The sequence below is a fragment of the Hippocampus guttulatus genome, chromosome 15 (genome assembly GCF_054856545.1).
Source record: "Hippocampus guttulatus isolate MCC_2025c chromosome 15, RoL_Hgut_1.0, whole genome shotgun sequence".
NCBI classification, from domain to species: Eukaryota; Metazoa; Chordata; class Actinopteri; order Syngnathiformes; family Syngnathidae; genus Hippocampus; species Hippocampus guttulatus.
Genome location: NC_141275.1, coordinates 15,876,123 through 15,897,603, shown reverse-complemented (window position 1 = coordinate 15,897,603; position 21,481 = coordinate 15,876,123). Strand labels below are relative to the sequence as shown.

At 49.7% G+C, this 21,481-nt stretch overlaps 1 protein-coding gene across 2 annotated transcripts; it reads left to right on the top strand.

Annotated features, from left to right (window-relative positions):
• The first annotated feature begins 2,299 nt into the window (after window positions 1-2,299).
• nsd1b (nuclear receptor binding SET domain protein 1b) lies at window positions 2,300-21,384 on the top strand. Of its 2 annotated transcripts, none has more exons than XM_086130444.1 (24): window positions 2,300-2,443; window positions 4,114-4,970; window positions 5,858-5,999; window positions 6,077-6,249; window positions 6,336-12,189; window positions 12,446-12,558; window positions 12,719-12,881; window positions 12,964-13,064; window positions 13,255-13,294; window positions 13,435-13,643; window positions 14,069-14,206; window positions 14,422-14,545; window positions 14,918-15,118; window positions 15,202-15,381; window positions 15,640-15,796; window positions 15,891-16,096; window positions 16,165-16,277; window positions 16,390-16,536; window positions 16,821-16,943; window positions 17,034-17,150; window positions 17,222-17,363; window positions 17,444-17,550; window positions 17,772-17,973; window positions 18,465-21,384. In XM_086130444.1, exons 2-24 carry the CDS (start codon window positions 4,131-4,133, stop codon window positions 19,067-19,069), a joined length of 10,197 nt encoding a protein of 3,398 aa, XP_085986570.1. In that variant the 5' UTR covers window positions 2,300-2,443; window positions 4,114-4,130; the 3' UTR covers window positions 19,070-21,384. The 2 variants fall into 2 exon arrangements, with proteins under 2 accessions (XP_085986570.1, XP_085986569.1); XM_086130443.1 differs by having other exon boundaries at window positions 12,632-12,881.
• Window positions 21,385-21,481: the final 97 nt, after the last annotated feature.

The following is a 21,481-nucleotide window of genomic DNA, read 5'->3' as shown; positions in this document are numbered from 1 at the left end:
CTAATGTGTTATTTCCCTCGCTGAGCATCGAGTCAGGTGTTCCCGTATGCATCTCACGCCCAATAGGGGGCCCTCTCGTCACACTAGCGAAATGTGCTGCCGTGCCTTAGCTGCGATGAAAGACTTTATGAGCTCAGCTCAGCATTCCCGTGAAAACTTGTCAAAAAGTCACATGTCTCGTCGATTTACTGTGGAGGCAAATGACGGAATGAGTGAAAGTTGAGAGAAAGAACTACAGCGGGAGAGTGGTCCCACGCTGGCCGGGACAGCTGACAGCTGGGTTCAGCTGAGGTCAGAGGGCACGCATAAGCGGTGGGGGAATGAAGCAGAATCTAAAACAACAGGAAGACGCGCGCACACACACACACACGCACACACACTGTGTAGTCATCGATGACTTGTCCCGTCCACTTGCTTCCACAACAACCGCAATGGCCAAGGTGGCAAAAAAAAGTCATCACACTCGGAACTTTAAGACCCTGTTGAGTCAATTCAAGTTATTAGTTTCTGTACAAAGTAAAGTAGTAGAAACCACACTCTGTGTGGGAGATTTTTTGGGGGGGCGGTCATAACTCACTCAGGGAAGGAAATATACATACCTTGCCGAAAGTGCTTGTATTTTCTTTATTTGCCACGCGAAAAAATACGTTTAAAATGTGTTTGGATTAAAAATCCGGTTAAAAAAAAATGAAGACATTTTGCGACCCCCTCAAAAGGTCCACAGTATCTCACTAGAGGTGCTCTGGCTCCCTCTAGAGTCAATGTGCGTTAAATGCAAGCTCAGGACCAAAGAGGACGACACAGATTCTATACCGTAGAACTACACTGTAGAATCTCTGGAGTAGTTACAGAGGTTACGTTGACATTTCGGAGCCATTATTGATGGGTTCTGCTTTCATTTCAGTTGAGATAGTTCTGACCACATGATGCAGACAAATGTTTGAGTAGCACTTGGAGGTTACAAGAGCGCATTTCTAATTTCATTCTTAGCGAGTGGCAACACAAGATGGCCACCGGTGGCCTCACTTCTTGTAGAAGTCTGTGGCTGCAAAGTATGACATTAGAGTGATCAGGTTTTTTTGTGATGGGCAGACACTGATTGATATATACCAATCGCGTACTTTTCCATGAAAGTCGGACGATCACCATTATGACTTTTAATCTAACGTATTGAGCTAATTCTAGCGTTCAAGCAAAGTTGTAAACAAATATGCTTCGCATTTGACCAATCCTGCGAGCCACCTTTAGTTATTAGCTAACGTGATGACCAGCAACCTCTGCCAGCCTGCTTTGACCTCAAGAACAAGTCCAGTAAACTGAGGCCTGCACAAAGGGCGACTCGCCTGCAGCTGCGGGGGTCTACCGAGAGGGGGGCGCTGATGCACCCAGCACACTCCCCCATGTGACGGTGCTGTGGGCCCTTTCTTATCCGCCTGTGCGCGGCGGCGGATACTTTTCTACCTTCTTGTGTCTTGCTCTACCTTTTTCGTTCCTCGTCGCAAATGTCCCCCCGCGCCCCCAACAAAATGTCTCAAAACGTGCGCATTTCGTCCCGGCGGCGGCGAATAACCACAGCTGCTGGCGGCGCGGACGTCGTTTCACTCGTGTCGTCGTGTTTTTGTTTTTTTCCCCACCCCACCGAGGTTCGAGTTTGAGAGGGGGAAGGTTGCCATTTTGCGCTATTCATTGTCGCGTGCGCGTGGATTCCCCATGAATTCACGTTAGTTGCAGGGTTACATTTTGTCAGGACAACCCCACCACAAGAGCCCCACCGTAAAAACCCGCGCGGCAACACTTCGTGGGCCTATTTCGTCCCTTGTCGTTCCCATCTCTGCCTCCACCGCCACCTCTCGTGAGAGTGTCTGTGGAGGACTCCATTTTGAAAGGTTGTGGAGCCACTGAACTCAAGTCCCCGTCACGGGAAGGAGAAGGGAGGCGAAACACCATCTGGCCCCACGCGTGTTTTCTTCTTGAGTGAGAATCTTGATTTTTTTTTTTTGGCGTAGGTAGAACATGACGGCTGGGTGGAAGTTCGGCGCGTGACGTCACAGCCGCCGCCGACTGCGAGTGATTGACGGCTCGTTAAGGCGAGGTGGCCACATGTGGGAAGGGGCACTTCTAAGGCAGGAAATGGACGTTTAAGACAGATTAAAATCCACGTTTATGGTATAAAGTTGTGTACAGATAGAAAATGGGGCTATATTGCCCTTGCGGGAGCATATATTAGAGGGGAGGTGTTGGAGGAAGAGGAGGAGGGGGGGGGGGTGGAAGAAGAGGCGGAGGAGGGGAGGGGGTGAGTGCTCCTCGGGATCCGGGCCTAGCAGTGCCGCCGCCGGGACTCTGCTGTCGCTCTCATCCGCTGTCAAAAATCCGGGAATTGCCTCATTTGGGGGGCACAATGGAGGCGGCGGGGCTCGCGTGGAAGCTGCTCGACGGGGGAATGGTAAGAATCTCGTCACGGATGCCGCGTTCGGCGGCGTTTTGTGTGATTTTTTTTTTTACGTGCCTCTCAAACCATACTGATGCGCGTGCACAGACACAAGCCTACCGTATTTGTGTGCGCGTGCGCGTGTATTACTGGCGTCGACCTCTATTGCATGTTTTGTTCTATTTTGACAACACACACTGCACACAGTGTCAAACGCGCATTTGTACACGCAGTGGGACGCGCACACGCACGACGAGGGCCATTTTAATACCTCTGTGAGTGTGTGTCCTCATGCAGCACACACGCACACTATACTAGTCATACAAATGCATGCATGACAGGATCTTCATCACATCCCGGAATGGCTACAACAGCCACAAAAAGATGTCTCCCAAGATGTCAGCCATTCCAGTTGTCATTTGACACACAATGATGGCTTTTCTAGAAATGTTCACCCAAAGGCAAGGCTTCCCAAGCTGCGCACCGCCAAGGGAAACAAGACGATCTCATCGGCAGTGCCAGTTTCATCCTCGAATTAGCCATTTAAAATAGATTGTATATTTTCATGTAGTGTTTATTTAAAAAAGATATATATATTGTCACCTTTTGTTGTTTTTAAGACAGGCACCCCCTTCGACATCAATGACTCAACCCCTCGGAGACCGTAGTGTAAACCGCTTTTTAATTGAACATTTTAAATAATTTTCTTTTGCGAATGTATCAAACAGACATTTCTCAAGATCCAGAGTAGACTTTAAAAATCGATTTTATATATATATTATATATATACACACACACACACACACACACAGTTTTCTTGTTTGTTTGTTTTTTACTAGGGATCTCAGTTGACTTTGGACAGTAGGCAGGGTAGACCTAGAAGTGGTTCCCCGGGCAAACATCGACAAATGACCATTCACACTCACAATCACACTTTGGGACAATTTAGAGCATTCAATTAACTGAACCCTCGCAGGCAGTAGGAGGACATGCAAACTACACACAGGAATCGAATCCATGACCTCTGCACTGTGAAGTGGGCATTTGAGCGACGTGCTGCCGAAAGTTTAAATTATTCATGTAAACTGTTTTTCATTTGTAAATTGCCAAACCATCGTTTTTCGTCCTCCGCAAACTCCAGGCAGGCATACGCTGCAGTTTTTGACTCAAGATCCAAATTTGTCATCTGAATTTGATTCATTTTTGTATTGTGTAGGTTATAAAAATGCAGCCATTATAGCAAACCGCCATTGTATTTTAAATTGTACCGACCCCAGGGTCGGCTGCACCACAGTTTTCAGCTTAAGAGCCAAACTAGTCTTTTGAAATGAATGATAGACAATGTTTACCAAGTATTTGCGGAAAGTAGGGACCAGGCCCTTCCATTTATCGTGAGAATCCGTAAGTAATTGACCCTCAGCCAAAAAGGTTTGTGATTTAGCACCAGAGCGCTTTTGCTCCCATTAGAAAATGTTATGGCCTCTTGCCCCTCACTTCAACATAGTTCCTTGTTCCCAAGATGGCATAAAGCAATATTGGGGGACAAATAAATACTACAACAAACAGGCCCTTTGTCTGCATTACTACCAAAGGTATAAATCATAAACAGGAGTGTAGCCTTTTTTTTTTTTGGGAGGGGGGTAAATTATACCAATGATATACTAATGACATTGTTCCTGTTCCAGGGAGATAGCATGCCAGCATGAGTGGGCTACATGCAGGCCCAAGCCGGGAGTCCAGCCGCCCGATAAGCCCTGCCTGTGACCTGTCCCGCTACTCCCGATCCAACTACAATAAAGATCTCGGCACAACCATGTCCGCCGCCGCCTCCTCCCTACAGCACGCATCCATTTACGGCTTTGCGCAGAGGGACCCTTCGCCCCCCTCATCCACCTACAGCCCCCTGAGGAGGCTGCAGCATCTCACCACCATGGTGAGCCAGCCCGACTTGGTTTTGCCCGCCCGGCCAGGTAAGAGCTGGGAGTGGGCCGCCTCTGATCCAAACGAGTCGGAGCGGGACTCCTGGGCGGACTGTGCTGGCAGGGATTACTGCGACGCCACTTTTGCAAAACAAGGCCAGGTCCAAAGTGGCAGCTCTAACGAGGAGCCGGCAGCCAGCTGTAGCAGTCCCAGCGTGTCAGAGAGGAAGACGGACAGTTGTTTCTCCTGCCCGCCCAGCCCGGCCTTCTCTCTCGATAGCAACAGCCCCTTTGCAAATGGCCTCCTTCATTTTGAATCCTCTTTGTTCGAGGACGAGGATCACCACAACTGTGACAAAGAGCAGCAGCAGCAGCAGCAGGAGGAGACGTACTTTGCCGTCACAGACTCGCGGGATAAACGCAAGAGCCCGGAGAAAGAGCTTCAGTCTGCCACTGTGGATTTGCAATCAGAATCCAAGGATGCAAATGTTCCATCAGCAAAAGTCATCACCCGATCCCAGTCGTCGGGTTTTCGCCGAAGGTACTGGGATGTTTCCGATGACGAGTGGGAGAGCGACACGGATCTCTTCCTTTTTGGCGATAGCCCCTCCAGGAATTTGATGGCAAGTCTTATTCCAATTACATTAGGGTACAGCGGGTCCTTGGTTTGCATCCGAATTGGGGCGCCACAGCGCAACTTGAATTTAATGCGAGGTCGAACATCGTGTATCGCGAATCGAAAGCATTCGCAAAAGAATTACTCACCTCCACATTATTTTTAGACTCCTTTATAAACCACTATCGCTAGGTACAAAGTGCTCTACACGAAGCAAAACAATACATTTAAAACAAAGTCACTAAAGCCCTAAAACAATGCCGAGTCTCATTCTGAGTCTAACGCTTCGTTCCAAAACGAGGGAGCGGCAGCAGAAAAAGCTCGATCCCCTCTGGGCCTCAGTTTAAACCTCGCTACATCCAATCGCGTCTGGTTAGCTGACCTGAGGCACCGGGCAGGTGTGTAGGGGTGGAGGAGCTCAGGGAGGTAAGGTGGGGTGAAACCATTTTAAGATTTAAAAACAAATGAAAGACGCTTAAAATGAACCCGAGCGTGTACAGCGCCTCTAATGGGAGGCCGGAATTGGAGTTTTGTGCTCCCTCCTTTGGAGCTCCTGCATTTTGGACCAACTAGAGTCGCTCGAGGAAGGATTGGCGAACTCCAAAGTAAAGTGAAACAAAATTACAGTTCATATTTTTCAGAAAACCGCTTAAAGAAATAAAATGAAAAGATGTAAGTAGCGCGGTCAACTGTTAGCATGACTTCTTGTGACACCGCTCCACACACTCAAGATCCTTGCGCGCTGTTTCTAGCATTCTAGTGAAAACGCACCTTTTATGTGCTTGTTGATGTCGAGGAACTAGACATTAGTCGTGGTGCAGTGTCTCGTGAGGGAAAAACGTCAAAATGCTTCATGGCTTTTTTTTAATATATTTTTTTTAACATTGTCGACAGCAGAGCGACATGAAACGAAGCACCGTGCCACCTGTCAAGTTTCTGGAGGGCGAGGTCATTTGGGCAAAGTTCAGCCGACGGCCGTGGTGGCCGTGCGAGGTGATTGTTGACCCTGCCCAGGGAGTCTATCACAAGGTTAAAGGTGCGCCAATGACACTGTTGGCTGGATGCAAATGTCTTGTGGTTTTGTCGCTAACCGATGATTGTGACTACCTTTAGAGCCCAGCGATCGGCCCTGTCGACTCTACCACATCAGGACTTTTGGGGACCAGGAGGAGCAAGCCTGGGTGGAGGACAAATCGACTCATATTTTTCACGGAGGCTTTCAGTTTGAGCAGCTTGCACAAATGCGCAGGAAGGGGAAGCAAAGAGGGCCGATCCACAAATACACCGTAATTCCCTTCTTTGCGTTGAATTGATTGCTGCTTGCAATAATCAGATGTTGATCTGGATCTTCAATGACTTTGTGTTTCCGCAGATCGCCAAACGCTATGAAGCGTCTTGGAAATTGAGTGTGGCTGAAGCTGAAACTATTCTCCAGCAAAGGCCCAACATAGACTCTTTAACCATAGACACTACCTTCCAAGACACTTCACCGATGATGACCAAGCCCTGTCCACCTCTTTCCCCATCTTCCCCGGCTCCCTCTAATCTGGAAAAGTCGCACGCAATCAGCGGATCGATATCTTGCCAGACATCATCCCCAGTAGAAAATAAGCAAGGCACTTTAAAGAAGTCTTCCGACAAGAGGGAAGACTTCAACTCCTCAAATAAGCAGTCTAAAAAGGTCCGACATCACAACCCCAAACAATCACATAAGAATGTAGAGTGCCCTTATTCGGACCTTGAGTCGGTCCCTAAGATTTTGTGTCCAAAAGCACTTGAACGCCAAACCACGTGGACTCAGTCACCTGCTAATCTCGCCAAGGAAGAAAAGAGACAACCGGAGATGCAAAGTGGTCTTTGGTTTAGTAAATCAGGCAAAGACAGACGACCAAAATCTGTTACTCCAGAACGGTCAGATCGTACGCTTGTCACCAATGTACTCAGCAAGAAAAAGACTTTGGCTGTGACTAAAAACTTGACGGCTCAAGGGGATAATGACTCCTTGGCCGGACAAGGTGACCAGGGTGGATCGGTAAATCCCGAACCAAAGCTTGTGTCTGAGCAGTCATGGCAGTTGGACTCTAAAAACAACATTGTAGCTAGCGACCCCGTCCAAAGTAGTCCTGAGCTGTTGTCTCAACACCAGCTGTCGATCGATTCTTCTGACCCTCTTGGATTGTCACAACTGCAAGAGTCAGTGGTCTTTTCTGAACCTTTTCAATCTTCAGAAAACAAACAGTCCGTGGCTCCTTTTGACTCAGAAGGATTGCTACAGAAGCAGGTGTTCACTGATTTTTCTGACTCTCGGGCATTGTCACAAAAACAAGAGTCAATGTTATCTTCTGACCCTGCAGGAATGTCACAAAAGCAGAAATCTGTGGATTCCTCTTACCCTCGAGGTATATCACAAAACCGCGAGTCTCGGAATTGTTCTGACCCTCGAGCATCTTCTCAAAAGCGCAAATTAGTGGTTTTATCAGACTCCCGAGGATTGTCCCAAAAGTGCAAATCGGTTGATTCTTCTGACGCTGGAGGGTCATCACAAAAGCATAAATCTGTGGATTCCTGTTACCCTCAAGGATCATCAAAAAAGCTGAAATTTGTGGCCCCTTCTGACCCTCAAGGACTGTCCCAAAAGCAGGAGTTAGTCGATTCTTTGGAACCTCGAGGATCGTCCAAAAAACAGAAGTCAGTGGATTGTTTCAGTACTGAAGCATTGTCACAGAAGGACTCCAGGGATTCTCCTGACCCCCAAATGTTCCCACCAAAGCAGAGGTGCGTGGATTTTGCAAACCCAAGGCAGAAGGATGTGGATGTTTCTGATCGACTGTCTCACAAGCAGAAATCGGTGGATTCTTCTGACCTTCTAGGATTGTCACCACAGCGGGAGTCCAAGGGTTGTTCTGACCTTCCAGTATCATCGCAAAAGCAGAAGTTGGTAGATTCTTCACCTTCTCAAAGATTGCCACAGGATTCTTCCATTCCTGGAACATTGTCACAAAAGCAGAAGTCCATGAATTCTTCAAACCTTCAAAGATCATCGCAAAAGATGGAGTCTATGCATGGGTCTGATTCTCGCGGACCATCGCAACAGCAGACGTTTGTGGATTCTTATGACTGTCAAGGACTGTCACAAAAACGGGAGTCTAAGGATTCTTCTGACCCTCAGAGGGTGTCCCAAAAGCAAAAGTCGGTCGATTATTTTAAGCCACAAGGATTGTCAAAAAGGGGGGCATGGCATTCTTTTCACCACCAAACATTGTCACAAAAGCAGAAGTTATTTGATTCTTCTAACCCCCGAGAATCGTCCCAGAAGAAGTCAATGGATTCTTTTTGCTGGAAAGAATCGTCACAAAAGCAGGAATCCAGAGATACATCAGACTCCCAAAGATCGTCACAAAAGGAGAAGTCAGTGAATTCTTCTCAACCCCAAGGAGCATCACAAAAGCCAAAGTTGGTGGATTCTTCAGTACCCCAACTATTGTCACAAAAGCGGGAATCGGGGGATTCTCCTGGCCCTCAAGGGACGTCACAAAAGCAGAAGTCCAGGCATTCGCCTGATCATCGAGGATCATCACAAAAGCCGAATTCCAGAGATTCTTCTGACTCCCGCGGACTGTCAAAAAAGCAGGAGTTCAAGGCTTCCTCTGACCATCGGGTATTGTCACAAAAGCAAGCATCCAAGTATTCTTCTGACCACCGAGTTTCATCACAAAAGCTGAAGCCAAAGGATTCTTCTAAACCTCGAGGATCCTCACAAAAACAGGAGTCCAGGGATTCCTCTGACCCTCAGGTTTCATCCGAACAGCTGAAGTTGGTGGATATTTCTTACCCTTGCGGGTCAGTACAGAAGCAGGTGTCCATGAATTCACCCGACCATCAAGGATCCTCACAAAAGCTGAAGGCTTTTGACTCCTGTGGATTGTCAAAAAAGCGGGAGTCCACGGGTTCTTCTGACCAACGACGATTATCTCAAAAGCAGAAGTCCAAGTATTCTTCTGACCCTGAAATTTCGTCACAAAAGCTGAAGTTAATGGATTCTTCTGAACCTCGAGGATCATCACAAAGGCACGAGTCCAGGAAGTCTTCTAACCCTCAGGTTTCATCTGAAAAGCTGAAGCCGGTGGAATCTTCTGACACTCGTGGTGCATCACAGAAGCAGGGGCCCAGGGATGCGCCTGATCAAGGATCATCACAAAAGTCGAATTCCATGGATTCTTGTGACTACCGTGGACTGGCAAAAATTCAGGAGTCCACATGTTCTTCTGGCCAACGAGGACTGTCACAAAAGCAAGAGTCCAAGTATTCTTCGGATCCTCGAGTTTCATCTCAAAAGGTGAAGTCAAAGGATTCTTCTCAACCTCGAGGAATGTCACAGAGCCAGGAGTCCAGGATGTCGTCTGCTCTTCGAGTTTTGTCAGAAAAGCTGAAGTCGGTGCATACTTCTGACTCGTGCGGGTCATCATGGAAGGAAATGTCCAGGGACCCTCGTGGAACATCCCATAAGCAGAAGTCATTGGATTCATTTGAGCTCCGAAAATCATCACATAAACATAAGTTATTGGATTCTTCTGACCCTCCAGTATCCTCTCAAAAACTGCACTCTATGGACTCCTCTGACCCTCGGGGATCATCGCAAGTGTCTGTGGATTCCTGCAGGCCCCCAAAAAAGTGTGGTTCCTTAAAGGCTCGGCAAATTATCCTTAATTCTAAACACTCTGCCAAACGGTCTACTCCTCAAAGCAGCGCACAAGTCAAGAAGTTCAAGAAGAGGGCCGGTGTAAAGCACAGCAGTCAAAGTGACCATTGTAAATTGAGGGCCAGTAAAAGAGAGGCTCCATGCGGTTTGTACCAGATGGAAGAAAGAGAAAGTAATGCCAAGTCCAGTTTAAGTGAAGTATCAACAGACCTTCAAAAAGCTTTGATTGCTATGTGCAAGCTACCATTCATTAAGTTGATGCGCGGCGACATAAATATTCAGAATTATTGGAAGTCTAAAATTGCTTTTAGTTACAACGACAAAACTGGGTGTCCAAACGGTAATGAACTCCAAAGAACAGCGGCTCACTCCTCGTCTAAGTCAGACTTGACCCACGCAGCAGCAACTATCTCTAACAACAGTGTAGACAAAAAAGTTTCCCAAAACAGCGGAGACAATACTGTTTCTGGGAATGTTGAAGACGAGAGGCTTTCTGGAAATTGCGAAGTCAAAATCATGCCCAGAGATGGTGAAGACAAAAGTCTGTCTAGAAACGGTGAGGTCCAAAGTGTTTCTAGAAATAGTGACGACAAAGGGATTTCCAGAAAAAATGGAGAGAAAGGTGTGTCCACACACGGTGAAGAAAAAAATCTTTCCCGAATTGGCGAAGACGGGAAAAATGAGGACAACAGTGTTTCGAGAAAAACGGTGGACCAAGTTGCATCTAACAGTGAACACAAAGTTGTTTCCAGGCTCACTGAAGACAAACATGTTTTCAGAAAAAACGAGGACAAAATTGCGTGCCGAAAAAACGAGGACAACATTTTTTCCACAAGTAATGGACACGACCCTGTTTTCAGAAGAAAAGAGGGAAGAAATGCATCTGGAAGTGGCGACGACAAAGGTGTGTCTACAAATTGTGAAAACAAAAGTGTGTCCAGAAATTGTGGAGATAAAAGTGCGTCTCAAAATAGCGGGGACAAAATAGTTTCCAGAATTGGTGAAGGCAAACCTGTTTTCCGAAAAAGTGAAGACAAAAGTGCTTCAAGAAATCCTGATGCCAAAAGTGTTTCGGGACGTTGTGAAGACAGAAGCGCATTTGAAAATGTTTCAGGAAAATGTGACGAGGCAATTGTTTCCGGCGGGATCATTCCTGTGTCCAGGAATGATCCCGTCGGCTCTTCCGACTCCCGTCCGGCAGAGACTGAAGCAAAGTGTCCCACTGGTGCCCCCAAAGGTTCCACAATTTCTTGCGATCTTTCAGAAGGTTCACAGCGACGTGACACTTGCGCCCCGAGCTCGCCGCACGTCACAACCCCCGTGCCCTCTCGGTACGATAGAAATTCGGTATCTGGCAATGGTCAGGTGTCCCGAGAGCCATCACCCCCCCCCAAGACCAATGCCCTTAAATCAAAGCACATCCCCGATAAATTGCCCGATGTCCTACCACAAGAACAGCCCGCCCATCTCCCAGCTAGCAATCGGCTGATGACCGGAGCCCTGAAAACCATGAAGGTGCTGCAAAAGCTGAAGCACAGAAAAGCCAAAAAGAAGGCCGCTCAGAATGAAGTCTTGCGTCATGGCCAAAACCAGGCCAACCTGGATCACCATACTAAGAACTCCGCTTGGAACAAAGAAAGCGATTTGGACGTTTGCACTAAAGTCAAACCGGTCGAGTCTGGCTATAGCGCCATTTGTTCCGATGATCGGGACGCTGTATCCAGTTGTGGTGGCCCTCCTTTGCTGTTGCGTGATTGCACTGAAGTCAAGAGTGAAGAGGAAGTCCTTTCGGTATCTTCAACACCACCAATGGACTTCATACCACTCACCTCCAATGTCAGGACAAAGGTGGTGGACCGAAGCACCTCCTCGCCTTCCCCTCCCTCGCCGTTTTCCTTTATGAATGCTTTGAAAAACGCCAAAGAGGTGTCCTTCCAATCTTTGACCGACGAGGCTAACGGCAAAGTGCTCACCTTCAAACCAGACCTGAATTACAAGTTCAGCACTTTTCTTATGATGATGAAAGACATGCATGACACTCGAGAGCGTGACGGGGCCCCCTTAGAACTGGAAATTGGACCACCGAGTGCCCACGTCAAGCAGGAGCCCTTGGTCATGCCTGGAGTGGCCGCACTCGCGGGCCAAGAACGAGACGTTGTGAATGGTGATCCAGATTTTAGCCCATGCGGGGACACAAGTCGAAGTCACATGTCCAAGCGGCCTTACAAGAGAAGGAGCAGCTCCGCTTGGATGAAGAGCAAAAATGGCCGCAAAGTGCCAAGTCGTCCCGCCGGGTCTGGACCCGGGTACCCGGGCGTGGGGTCCTTGCTTGGAATTGACTTTTCCTCTGTACTGGATTACTCTGCAAAAGTCCGGTCCCTGTTGGATATGCAGGCCTCCCCGTGGGAGGGCCAGCCCGGTAGCGATGGAGGATTGTTGACGTGGGGCGGAGATTTTGAACAGATGAATGGCTTTGCTTCCAACTGCACCCAAGCCAAGGCCGGAGAAGGCGACGGCGAGTCCTCTGGTAAGTAAGATCTAGATCGGGTAGGCAACTCCAGCCCTCGACGGCCGGTATTCTGGATGTTTTATCTCTAAAAAACCATGAAGATGCAGTATATATATAATATCTCCACGACCCTAGTGAGGATCAAGCTGTTCGAAGAATAAGTGAAATCTATCTATCTATATATCGCAGTCTTGTAAAATTCTGGAGTGATGTGTGTGAAAATTGCAGTCCGTGTTTCATAAATGCAAATTTTAAATGTTTTTACGTCTTTTAGCCAATAAACGAGTACGCAAGCCAAGCAAAAGGCTCCTAGAATGGACGGAAGAGTACGACCACATATTCTCTTCAAGGAAGAAAACCAAAAAACCTCTTCAGACAATTACCATGGTAAGGAAAGAAAAATATATATATCGTGAATACATTACTGTAGAAATGAACATGAAATATGCCGCCGTGTTAGGCCAACCAAGCACTTTCATCCAAACCACCTGTACTGGACAAACACGTCCTCGAGCCGCCATCGTTGAGCACGCTTCCCGAAATGCAGACGCCGCCTCCGGAGGAAATCACCCTCACCACAGAACTCCAAATCCCCAGCGCTGAAAACGCATCGCCGCAGGAAGCGCAGCCGCTTTCCATCGACACCTTGACTCCGCCCCCCGAGGCTGAAGCGGAACCACCGCCAATTGAAGACCTTGCTGGCGACGACTGTGAGATGACGATGCCCTCCGGTCACAGTCATAATCATCTCTCATACTTTTTTTTTTTTTTTCTGTGACCTTTGATTTTCAGGCAATGCTGCTTTGCTGCAAAAGAAGCGAAAGAGGAAACCTACTCCGAAGATCTTGGAATATTGTCTTGAAGCCGAGGCCTCTGTGGGCCCGAAGAAGAAGGTACGTCAGCCGCAAAGCTCTGAGAAATAAACTCCATATTTATTACATGTCGCTGCTATCCAATGACATGTTGTTGTTTTTTTTTTTGTTTTTTTTTTCCTGTAACGGAATCTAGTTCCTTTTTTTGCGGCGGGATTTTGACCGCATGACGCTGGTACATGTATTCCATGCCTTTTTGTTTTTGTCGCAGATCAAAATTGTGAAGAACTCATACGAAGATCCTCAAACAGGTCAGTGAAGAAGCTCATTTGCAATCGTGGCTTTTATCACAGCACCCCCCCCCCCCCCCCCCACCTCCACCCTTTCATAGCTTGGTGGTAAAACTATGAAAAGAAAAGGCTGCTTGAGCTCAAACGGGTCTGTCTGACAGCGCTTCCAGATCCTGACCCTCCTGCTTTGAAACCAATGAGCCCGGCGGTTCCCACGCCGTCGCCGCTGCCGGCGACCCACCCGAATCCACCCAGCCCTCCCGGTCCCCCCGTGCTGGCACCGGCGCTGTCCGAGCAGGCGGATGACAAGGTTGCAGATGTCCACCTTCCTCAAGCGGACGACGGGTTCAAGTACACCACGGAGTCCGAGGTATTGCGAGTCACATTCTAGTGACTGTAAAATGCGACGATGTCATGAGATGTCTTGGTAAACTTAACGCGGCAAATATTCGAAACTGCTCCGAGGGTGATACGATACAAACACCAGAACAGGGATGCTCAATCCCAAATGTTTCAGACTGATACGAGGCGGACTTGCTCTGTGTTCGTTTTTTCTTTTCCTTTGAGTATCATGGCTGGTCTCGGTATCCTCTCTGAGTATCTGATACCTTGGCCCGATAACTGCTATCAGTCATTGCCCATCACTAATGATCAACATATGAAATGTTGGATTGCTGAAACATCAGTTCATCGATTAAAAGTGGTCCTGAAAAGGTCTTTAGGTCTTCTTCTACTTCCTCAACAGTCATGTATTTCTGGAGAAGTGCGTTGAAGGGACTTTGTTTTTGTCCCCAGGGTGAAGCCTCCACGTTGGACCAGAGCTTCTCCTCCACTCGAGACGACTCGTCGCCGTGCGACGATGCGCTCGGACAAGGCCGGAGGATCATCGGTGACCGAGGGGGCCCCGCCTCCTTGAAGGAGAACGTCTGTCAGGTGACCTCACATTCACGCTCGTACACTAATTTAGTGGACATCTCGGGAAGTTGCAGTTTAACTCCACCGTTGAGACTCGCAAGTTAGTAGTCTGACTTTTTGGTATTTGTGTCCTTTTCCAAGGACCGAAAAGCGCACGGGAGCACGCTTGAGTTGAAAATAGCAAGTGTAGCCTTGGTGTGTTTTCTTTCTGAAGCCGGCTTCTTTGTTGTCAGGTGTGCGAGAAGACAGGGGAGCTGCTTCTCTGTGAGGGTCAATGCTGTGGCGCGTTTCACTTAGCCTGCATCTCCCTGGCCGAGGCCCCCAAAGGGAAATTTGTGTGCCCGGAATGCAAGTCGGGTAAGAACAATGGATAGGCTTTGTTTTGTTTTGTTATGAGACGCATGCCATCGCCGAGCCTCTGTTTATCAGTGTCGTATCGAAACTGCTATTTGAACACAAACGGTGCCGCAACCCCACACGCAGTCAGACAATATAGCCATAATCGCATGCATATATTTCTTATCCTCCTGTGAAAAGCAAGTAGTATTACTGCATCCTACGGAGTCACTTAGTTGTGAAACTCTTCTTCGGTTGTGCCTCTATGGACAGTACTGTACTGCCCCCTGGTGGTCACAAGAGCTGGAACGGATTCATGTCATTTTAATGATGGCAGATCGCAAAGATGTCTTTGGCAAAGACTGGCGTGAACGGTGTCATTTTGTCGTGCAGGCATCCACACCTGCTTTGTGTGCAAGAAGCGCAGCGAGGACGTGCGGCGCTGCATGATCCCCGTGTGCGGCAAGTTCTACCACGGCGAGTGCATCGCCACCTACGCGCCCACCGCGCCGGTCAGCCGCGGGTTCCGCTGCTCCATCCACGTCTGCCTCACCTGCTTCATCGCCAACCCCGGCAGTCCCTCCATCTCCAAAGGTGAGTGGCCAGGTCGCGTTCCGACCCACCTCGACCCCCCCCCCCCCCTCCCCGGTTTACAGGTGTTGTTTCGGTTCGGCCAGGTCGTCTGGTGCGTTGCGTGCGCTGCCCGGTGGCTTATCACGCCAACGACCTGTGCATGGTGGCCGGCTGCGTGGTCCTCTCCAGCAATAGCATCATCTGCCCCAACCACTTCACGCCGCGGCGCGGTGTCAAGAACCACGAGCATGTGAACGTCAGCTGGTGCTTTGTGTGCACCGAAGGTAACCACAAACGCCTCTCTGCAAGTTAGCCCATTGTCTCATCTGTATCGCGCAAGCTTTTGGTTGTCACACTCAAAAACCGCAAAACATCTCCAAAATCTGATGAGCTCGAAACGAGTAAAGATCAATGTCAAAAACAGATGAAGGGACACACGACGCCATCTCTGAATCAAATCGGCTGCGCTTTGGCAACATTCACCGAGACGCTCAACGCGGCGCTCGTCGACAAGCTCTTGCTTTCAAAATTGCGTCCCGCAGGGGGCAGCCTGCTGTGCTGCGAGTCGTGCCCGGCCGCCTTCCACCGAGAGTGTCTGAACATGGAGATGCCCAAAGGCAGCTGGTACTGCAACGATTGCAAGGCCGGCAAGAAGCCTCGCTACAAGGACATCCTGTGGGTCAAGGTGGGACGCTACAGGTCAGTAACGGAGAACGTTCCGTCTTCGCGTACTGAGCACGGTCGTACCCGTTCGTAATTTGCGATGAATCTCAACTCAAATTCAATTGGCCAGGTGGTGGCCCGCCGAGGTCAGCCACCCCAAAAGCATCCCGGACAACATCCTGCGCATGAGGCACGACGTGGGCGAGTTCCCCGTCCACTTCTTTGGCTCCAACGACTACCTGTGGACCTACCAGGCGCGCGTCTTTCCCTATATGGACGTGGATGCCAACAGCAAGGAGAAGATGGGCAAAGGCGTGGACGCCACTTACAAGAAAGGTCAGAAAATGGCACCCGGGCGTACGTCCGGACACGTTGTGACGGCTTCCCTGCGTGCCCGCCCGCAGCTCTGGAGGAGGCGGCGGCGCGCTTCCGCGAGCTTCAGGCCGAGAAGGAGCTCCGCCAGCTGCAAGAGGACAGAAAGAACGACAGGAAGCCGCCGCCGTACAAACACATCAAGGTCAGCTCGCCGTATGGGACGTACGGCGGGGGCGCTTTAAATGTTCAACGTGCATTCGTAAGATTGTCACGGGTCTTCCAAAAATGCCGTGTCTTGACTCCGCCTCCTGCAGGTGAACCGGCCAATAGGGAAGGTCCAGATCGTCACGGCCGACCTGTCGGAGATCCCGCGCTGCAACTGCAAGGCGGCGGACGAGAGCCCGTGCGGCGTGGACTCGGAGTGCATCAACCGCATGCTGCTCTACGAATGTCACCCGCAGGTACGAAGAAAAGCGCGGCGGTGGGCGGCCGTGCGCTTTGTGTTTTCAGGACCGCCCCTGTTGTTGACTCACTCGCCTACCTAATGTTGCATCCACGCTCGACGAGCGGAGGGAGGAAAACGACACTTGTTCGTCCCGACGCGGTTGAGAAATGACATCATCGCCGTGTCATTTTGCACGTTGGGTTAATTATCCGTTTTGTCAAAAAAAAAAAAAAAAGAGAGACGTTGATTCGTCATCGATAGATTGAGGACCCTGTCTCCAATACCACTGCGCCGCCGCAGGTTTGCCCGGCCGGCGAGCGCTGCCTCAACCAGACGTTCAGCAGGCGTCAGTACAGCCAGGTGGAGATCTTCAGGACCCTGTCTCGAGGTTGGGGCCTCCGATGCGTCCACGATATCAAGAAGGTACAAAAAAAAAAAAAAAAAGTGGCCACCGCACGCACGCCTGCGCCGTCATGCGGTCGGCTGGACGGGTTTCCGCACGTTTGCCACCAGGGACAGTTTGTGAGCGAATACGTCGGGGAGGTGATCGACGAGGAGGAGTGCAGGACCAGGATCAGACACGCCCAGGAGCACGACATCTGTAACTTCTACATGCTCACTCTGGACAAGGTGCGGGGACTAAAAACGATTCGAATATTACAATTCGAATTCTTTCAACGGATGTCTCCGTGACTTGTTAGGATCGCATCATCGACGCCGGTCCGAAGGGCAACGAGGCTCGCTTCATGAACCACTGCTGCCAGCCCAACTGCGAGACGCAGAAGTGGACGGTGAGCGGCGACACGCGCGTCGGACTCTTCGCCTTGGTGGACATCTCTGCCGGTAGGCTGCCCCGCAAGAAGAAGAAGAAAAACTAAATCTGAAGGTCTGGAAGAACTCTGGCGGCATGTTTCTGTGCTCAGGCACCGAACTCACTTTCAACTACAACCTGGAATGTTTGGGCAACGGCAAGACGGTGTGCAAGTGCGGCGCGCCCAACTGCAGCGGCTTTCTCGGCGTGAGGCCCAAGGTACGCTTCTGTCTTCTTTTATTCGCTTTTTTTTCCCCCCACTTGTAAATTAGCGATGCGTTTATCGAGGGGGGCGGTTGGTCTTTTCTGTGATCGAAGGATTTAACTCATTCGGTACCAGCCAATTCTGGTCCACGTCTGAAAAGACGTTTACCAACGTCTTTGGGAGTGAATGAGTTAAGTGACTCGCTCGATTGTTGGGAACGGTCTTGCCCCATCAGAACAACCCGCCGTCGGACGACAAAGGGCGCAAGCCGAAGCGCCGCGGCCACGGCCGGCGGAAGAAGAAGGTGGTGGTGACCAAAGAGCGCGAGGACGAGTGCTTCAGCTGCGGCGACGGTGGCCAGATGGTCTCCTGCAAGAAGCCCGGCTGCCCCAAGGTCTACCACGCCGACTGCCTCAACCTCACCAGGAGGCCCGCCGGTCAGTGTTCGCCAGTCACGATTGATGTGATCTCACGCTTGCGGTCGACCGAGAAGATGGAAGGATTTGAGCTAAGCGACGTGTCCGCCGTCTCCTTTCGTTACCCGATCACTAGCCGGGGCGATATCAATTCTTCCGTTTCACCAAATTGTGAATAGGCAGTCGCGAGCATACGTGGAGTGACTATTTCCAAGACGAGGATTGATTTACAGTTCGCTACGCAGGCGACATTAAAAACAAACGCCGTGCCGAGGATTTTCAAGGAACAACAAGTGGGAGATGAGCTTAGCCGCCCGAAGGAGTCTCGGCCCTTTGCGATCCTCGGCCAGGCGCAGGCAGTGCTGTGGTGGCCGTTATGTCCACCACGGGGGTGGGGGGTTGTCAACAAGTTTTGTCAATCATAAGGTGACTATTTATGTGCAGAAGGTCGTCTTTGGCGCCGTCACAGAAAGCTGTTTGTTGATTTATTTGCCCCCCCCCCCCCCCCCCAGGCCGCTGGGAGTGTCCGCGCCACCAGTGCGACATCTGCAGCAAGGAGGCGCTGTCCTTCTGCGAGATGTGTCCCAGCTCCTTCTGCGGGCAGCACCGCGAGGGCCTGCTCTTCATCTCCAAGCTGGACGGCAAGCTGTGCTGCACCGAGCACGACCCGTGCGGCCCCCACCCGCTGGAGCCGGGCGAGATCCGCGAATACGACCCCCAGCCCCGGGCCTTGACGTCGGGCTTGGGGATGGCCGTCATCACGCCGTCGTCGGCCGCGCCCGGCGTCCCGACCTGTGCCGGCGCGCGCCCCGCCCCCGCCCCCGCCATGCTCCCGGACGTCGGCCAGGATCCTTTTCCCGCTTTTGCCATCCCGGTGCCCATCACCATTCCCGTTTCGGCGCCCGCCGCCTCGCCTACTGCGGACGGCGGCGGCTTCGACCTCCCGCAGTACTCGCCCATCTCCTCCTACGAGGAGGACAGAGACGTACTGGAGGAGGACGAGGATGAGGAGGAGATGCTGGATGAGGAGGATGAGGAAGAGGCTCTGGAATATCTTGAGATCAGAGATGACGATGAAGAGGAGGAGGAAGAAGAAGAAGAAGAAGAGGAAGAGTGACGACGCAGTGGTTTGTTCATATAGACTTTATCGAATCTCACTCTCGTGGCGCGAGTTCCGTGACAGGAAGCACTTGTGACGCAAGCTCGGACCCTTTGCGCACACTCACCGGCGACAACAAAACTTCATTTCCGGCGTCTTTGGTGCTCGCCGGCCATAACATTAGGTACACCGCAGGAGAGTCAATCTGAGAGCTGTCGCCACCATTTTCTGCCTGTTAAAACCCATCACGAGGTGACCATCTTCATTTCGTGAGGGCGTAGCTTGGTCTTCTAGAAAGACGAGATTTTGCCCATCTTGCGACTTCTTTGGGCAGTTACAAACCTTTTAGCCCGTTTTTTTTCCCTCTTTTGTGTCATGCTAATTCGATTGAAGTGATGCAGCGACACGAATGAACAAAAAGACGATCAAAGCAAATACCTCTTGCACTCACTTTTGCACTAAGTGGAGGTACGCATACTTGGTTTTGAGTGACTCGTAATGTTCCATTTCATTAAAAAAAAAAAAAGCCTACATATAATCGGATACATTTCTAGTTAGCTTAAACTACTGTTGACTTATTTGCGAGTTTCAGAATTCCCATATTCATCAGAAGTGACTCTTGCTCATATTTTTAGATTGTATGACACATCACACTAAAAAGAAGATTACAATGGTTTACGAACTAGATGTCTACACATAGAAGAACGTTCTTCAATGCATTTGCTGGGAGCGCTAAAGGGTTTTTTTTTTTTTTGGTGTGCGACAAGATATTTATTTCATGTTTAAAGGCACTTTTTTTCTTTTTTTTTTTGAGCCAGCTCTCATATTGAATCTCCCGGGTCCACTTCATAATCCACTTGAGTAGCAGTCGCCTCCCGTCAGCCTCGATCGGACCATCCTTTGCCGCGTCCCGTTTTACTGTACGCTTGTTGCTTCCTCAGGCGCCGTCACCCGGCGGACATTTTGGACCCGCGGACCGATCACGGGAGTGACGCGGCTCCGACGGTGCTTGGGAGAAACGCAAAGGTGACGAATTGTGAGGCCTCACCGGTGGGATTGTGACCGTGCGCTTGAGTCGGAAAGACATTTCTTGAAGGGTGGGGGGGGGGGGGGGAGCATGACACATGGACTAAAGTATTGGGACGCAGCCCTCGATCAGTTAATGGTTCATTGGCTGGAACGAGATGCCTTTCAGTCCTCATTTTGACTTGACACACTGGATGGGTTGGCAGCCCATTGCAGTGCACAACTGTGAATGATTTAGTCTTCAGTTAAAGCTAGCATGTATGGTTTTGGCACAGGGAGAACACAGAAAGGTCCCAAGCCACAATTTAAACCCAGTATGTTTAGCACAATAAACTAGGGATGTTCCGTTCAATTTTTTTTTTTTCCCCCAGACCGATATCATTCTTTGTGTACTTAGCAATCCCCTCCGGTATTTTGGCTGTTATCAAATTTTAGTTATCACAGTGACACAAAATAGTGAACAGCCTTTGTGGTGCAGATGATGATTCGCCGACGTATCAAACGGCCACAGTATAGCGCCAACTACTACTGAGGAGGACTTAGTAAATGCCTTCCCCCCCCCCCCCCCCCTTTTTAAACTAAAATATGGGGCAGCCAAAGTCATCAAAAAAAAAATCGGTCCCATACTGATCGAGAGGCAGCCTTGACCGGTCACCAGTCAATTGCTGGGCAAAGCTGACTCGGTGAGAGAAGCGGGGGGTCCAGCTGGGACCGGTCAGGCTTCACATTCACTTTGATGTAGAATTTCAAATATTCACTGAACCTTTTCGCTCTAGCCTTGAATCTGAACAAGACATTGTCAGCGATTGGGTGCTTCCAACTTCCAATTTTGTTGGGTTTCTTGTGTCCCGATGCTTTTGTCCAGATGAGAAACTGCCATCAAGACACGCGTTAAAGGGGGGCAAAAAAAAACAAAAAACAACAAAAATGGTCTTAACACTGAAGGGATGGCACTAAGTCGCAGTGTGTAAGCTGTAGTCATTTATTTATATTACTGTAAATGTGACGCACAACCGCCACCATGTTGCTTGTGTGTGTGTGTGTGTGTGCGTGTGTGTGTGTGCGAGAGATCGTTCTGCCTTAAAGTGTCTTCTCCCTCGAGCTATTTTGAAGGAATGAATTAGGCGCCCCTGACTAACACGTCTCATTCTAGCCCGTTCCGTCTCGCCGCCTTCCATACACACAAATCGACAAAAATATACAGTAAATATATAAATATATATATAGAGAGAGAAATGTTGTGAGATAAGCACTTTGTACTGGCCTCATTTTTGTTTTTCTGCTCCAAAATAAAAAGTAGAACTGCACATGGCCAACTCCCGTTTTAATAATGTGTTACTTATGTTCATCTTGTCCATTTGATGTGTGAAGTGATTCTCGTGGGGACAACGTTCGGATTTGAGC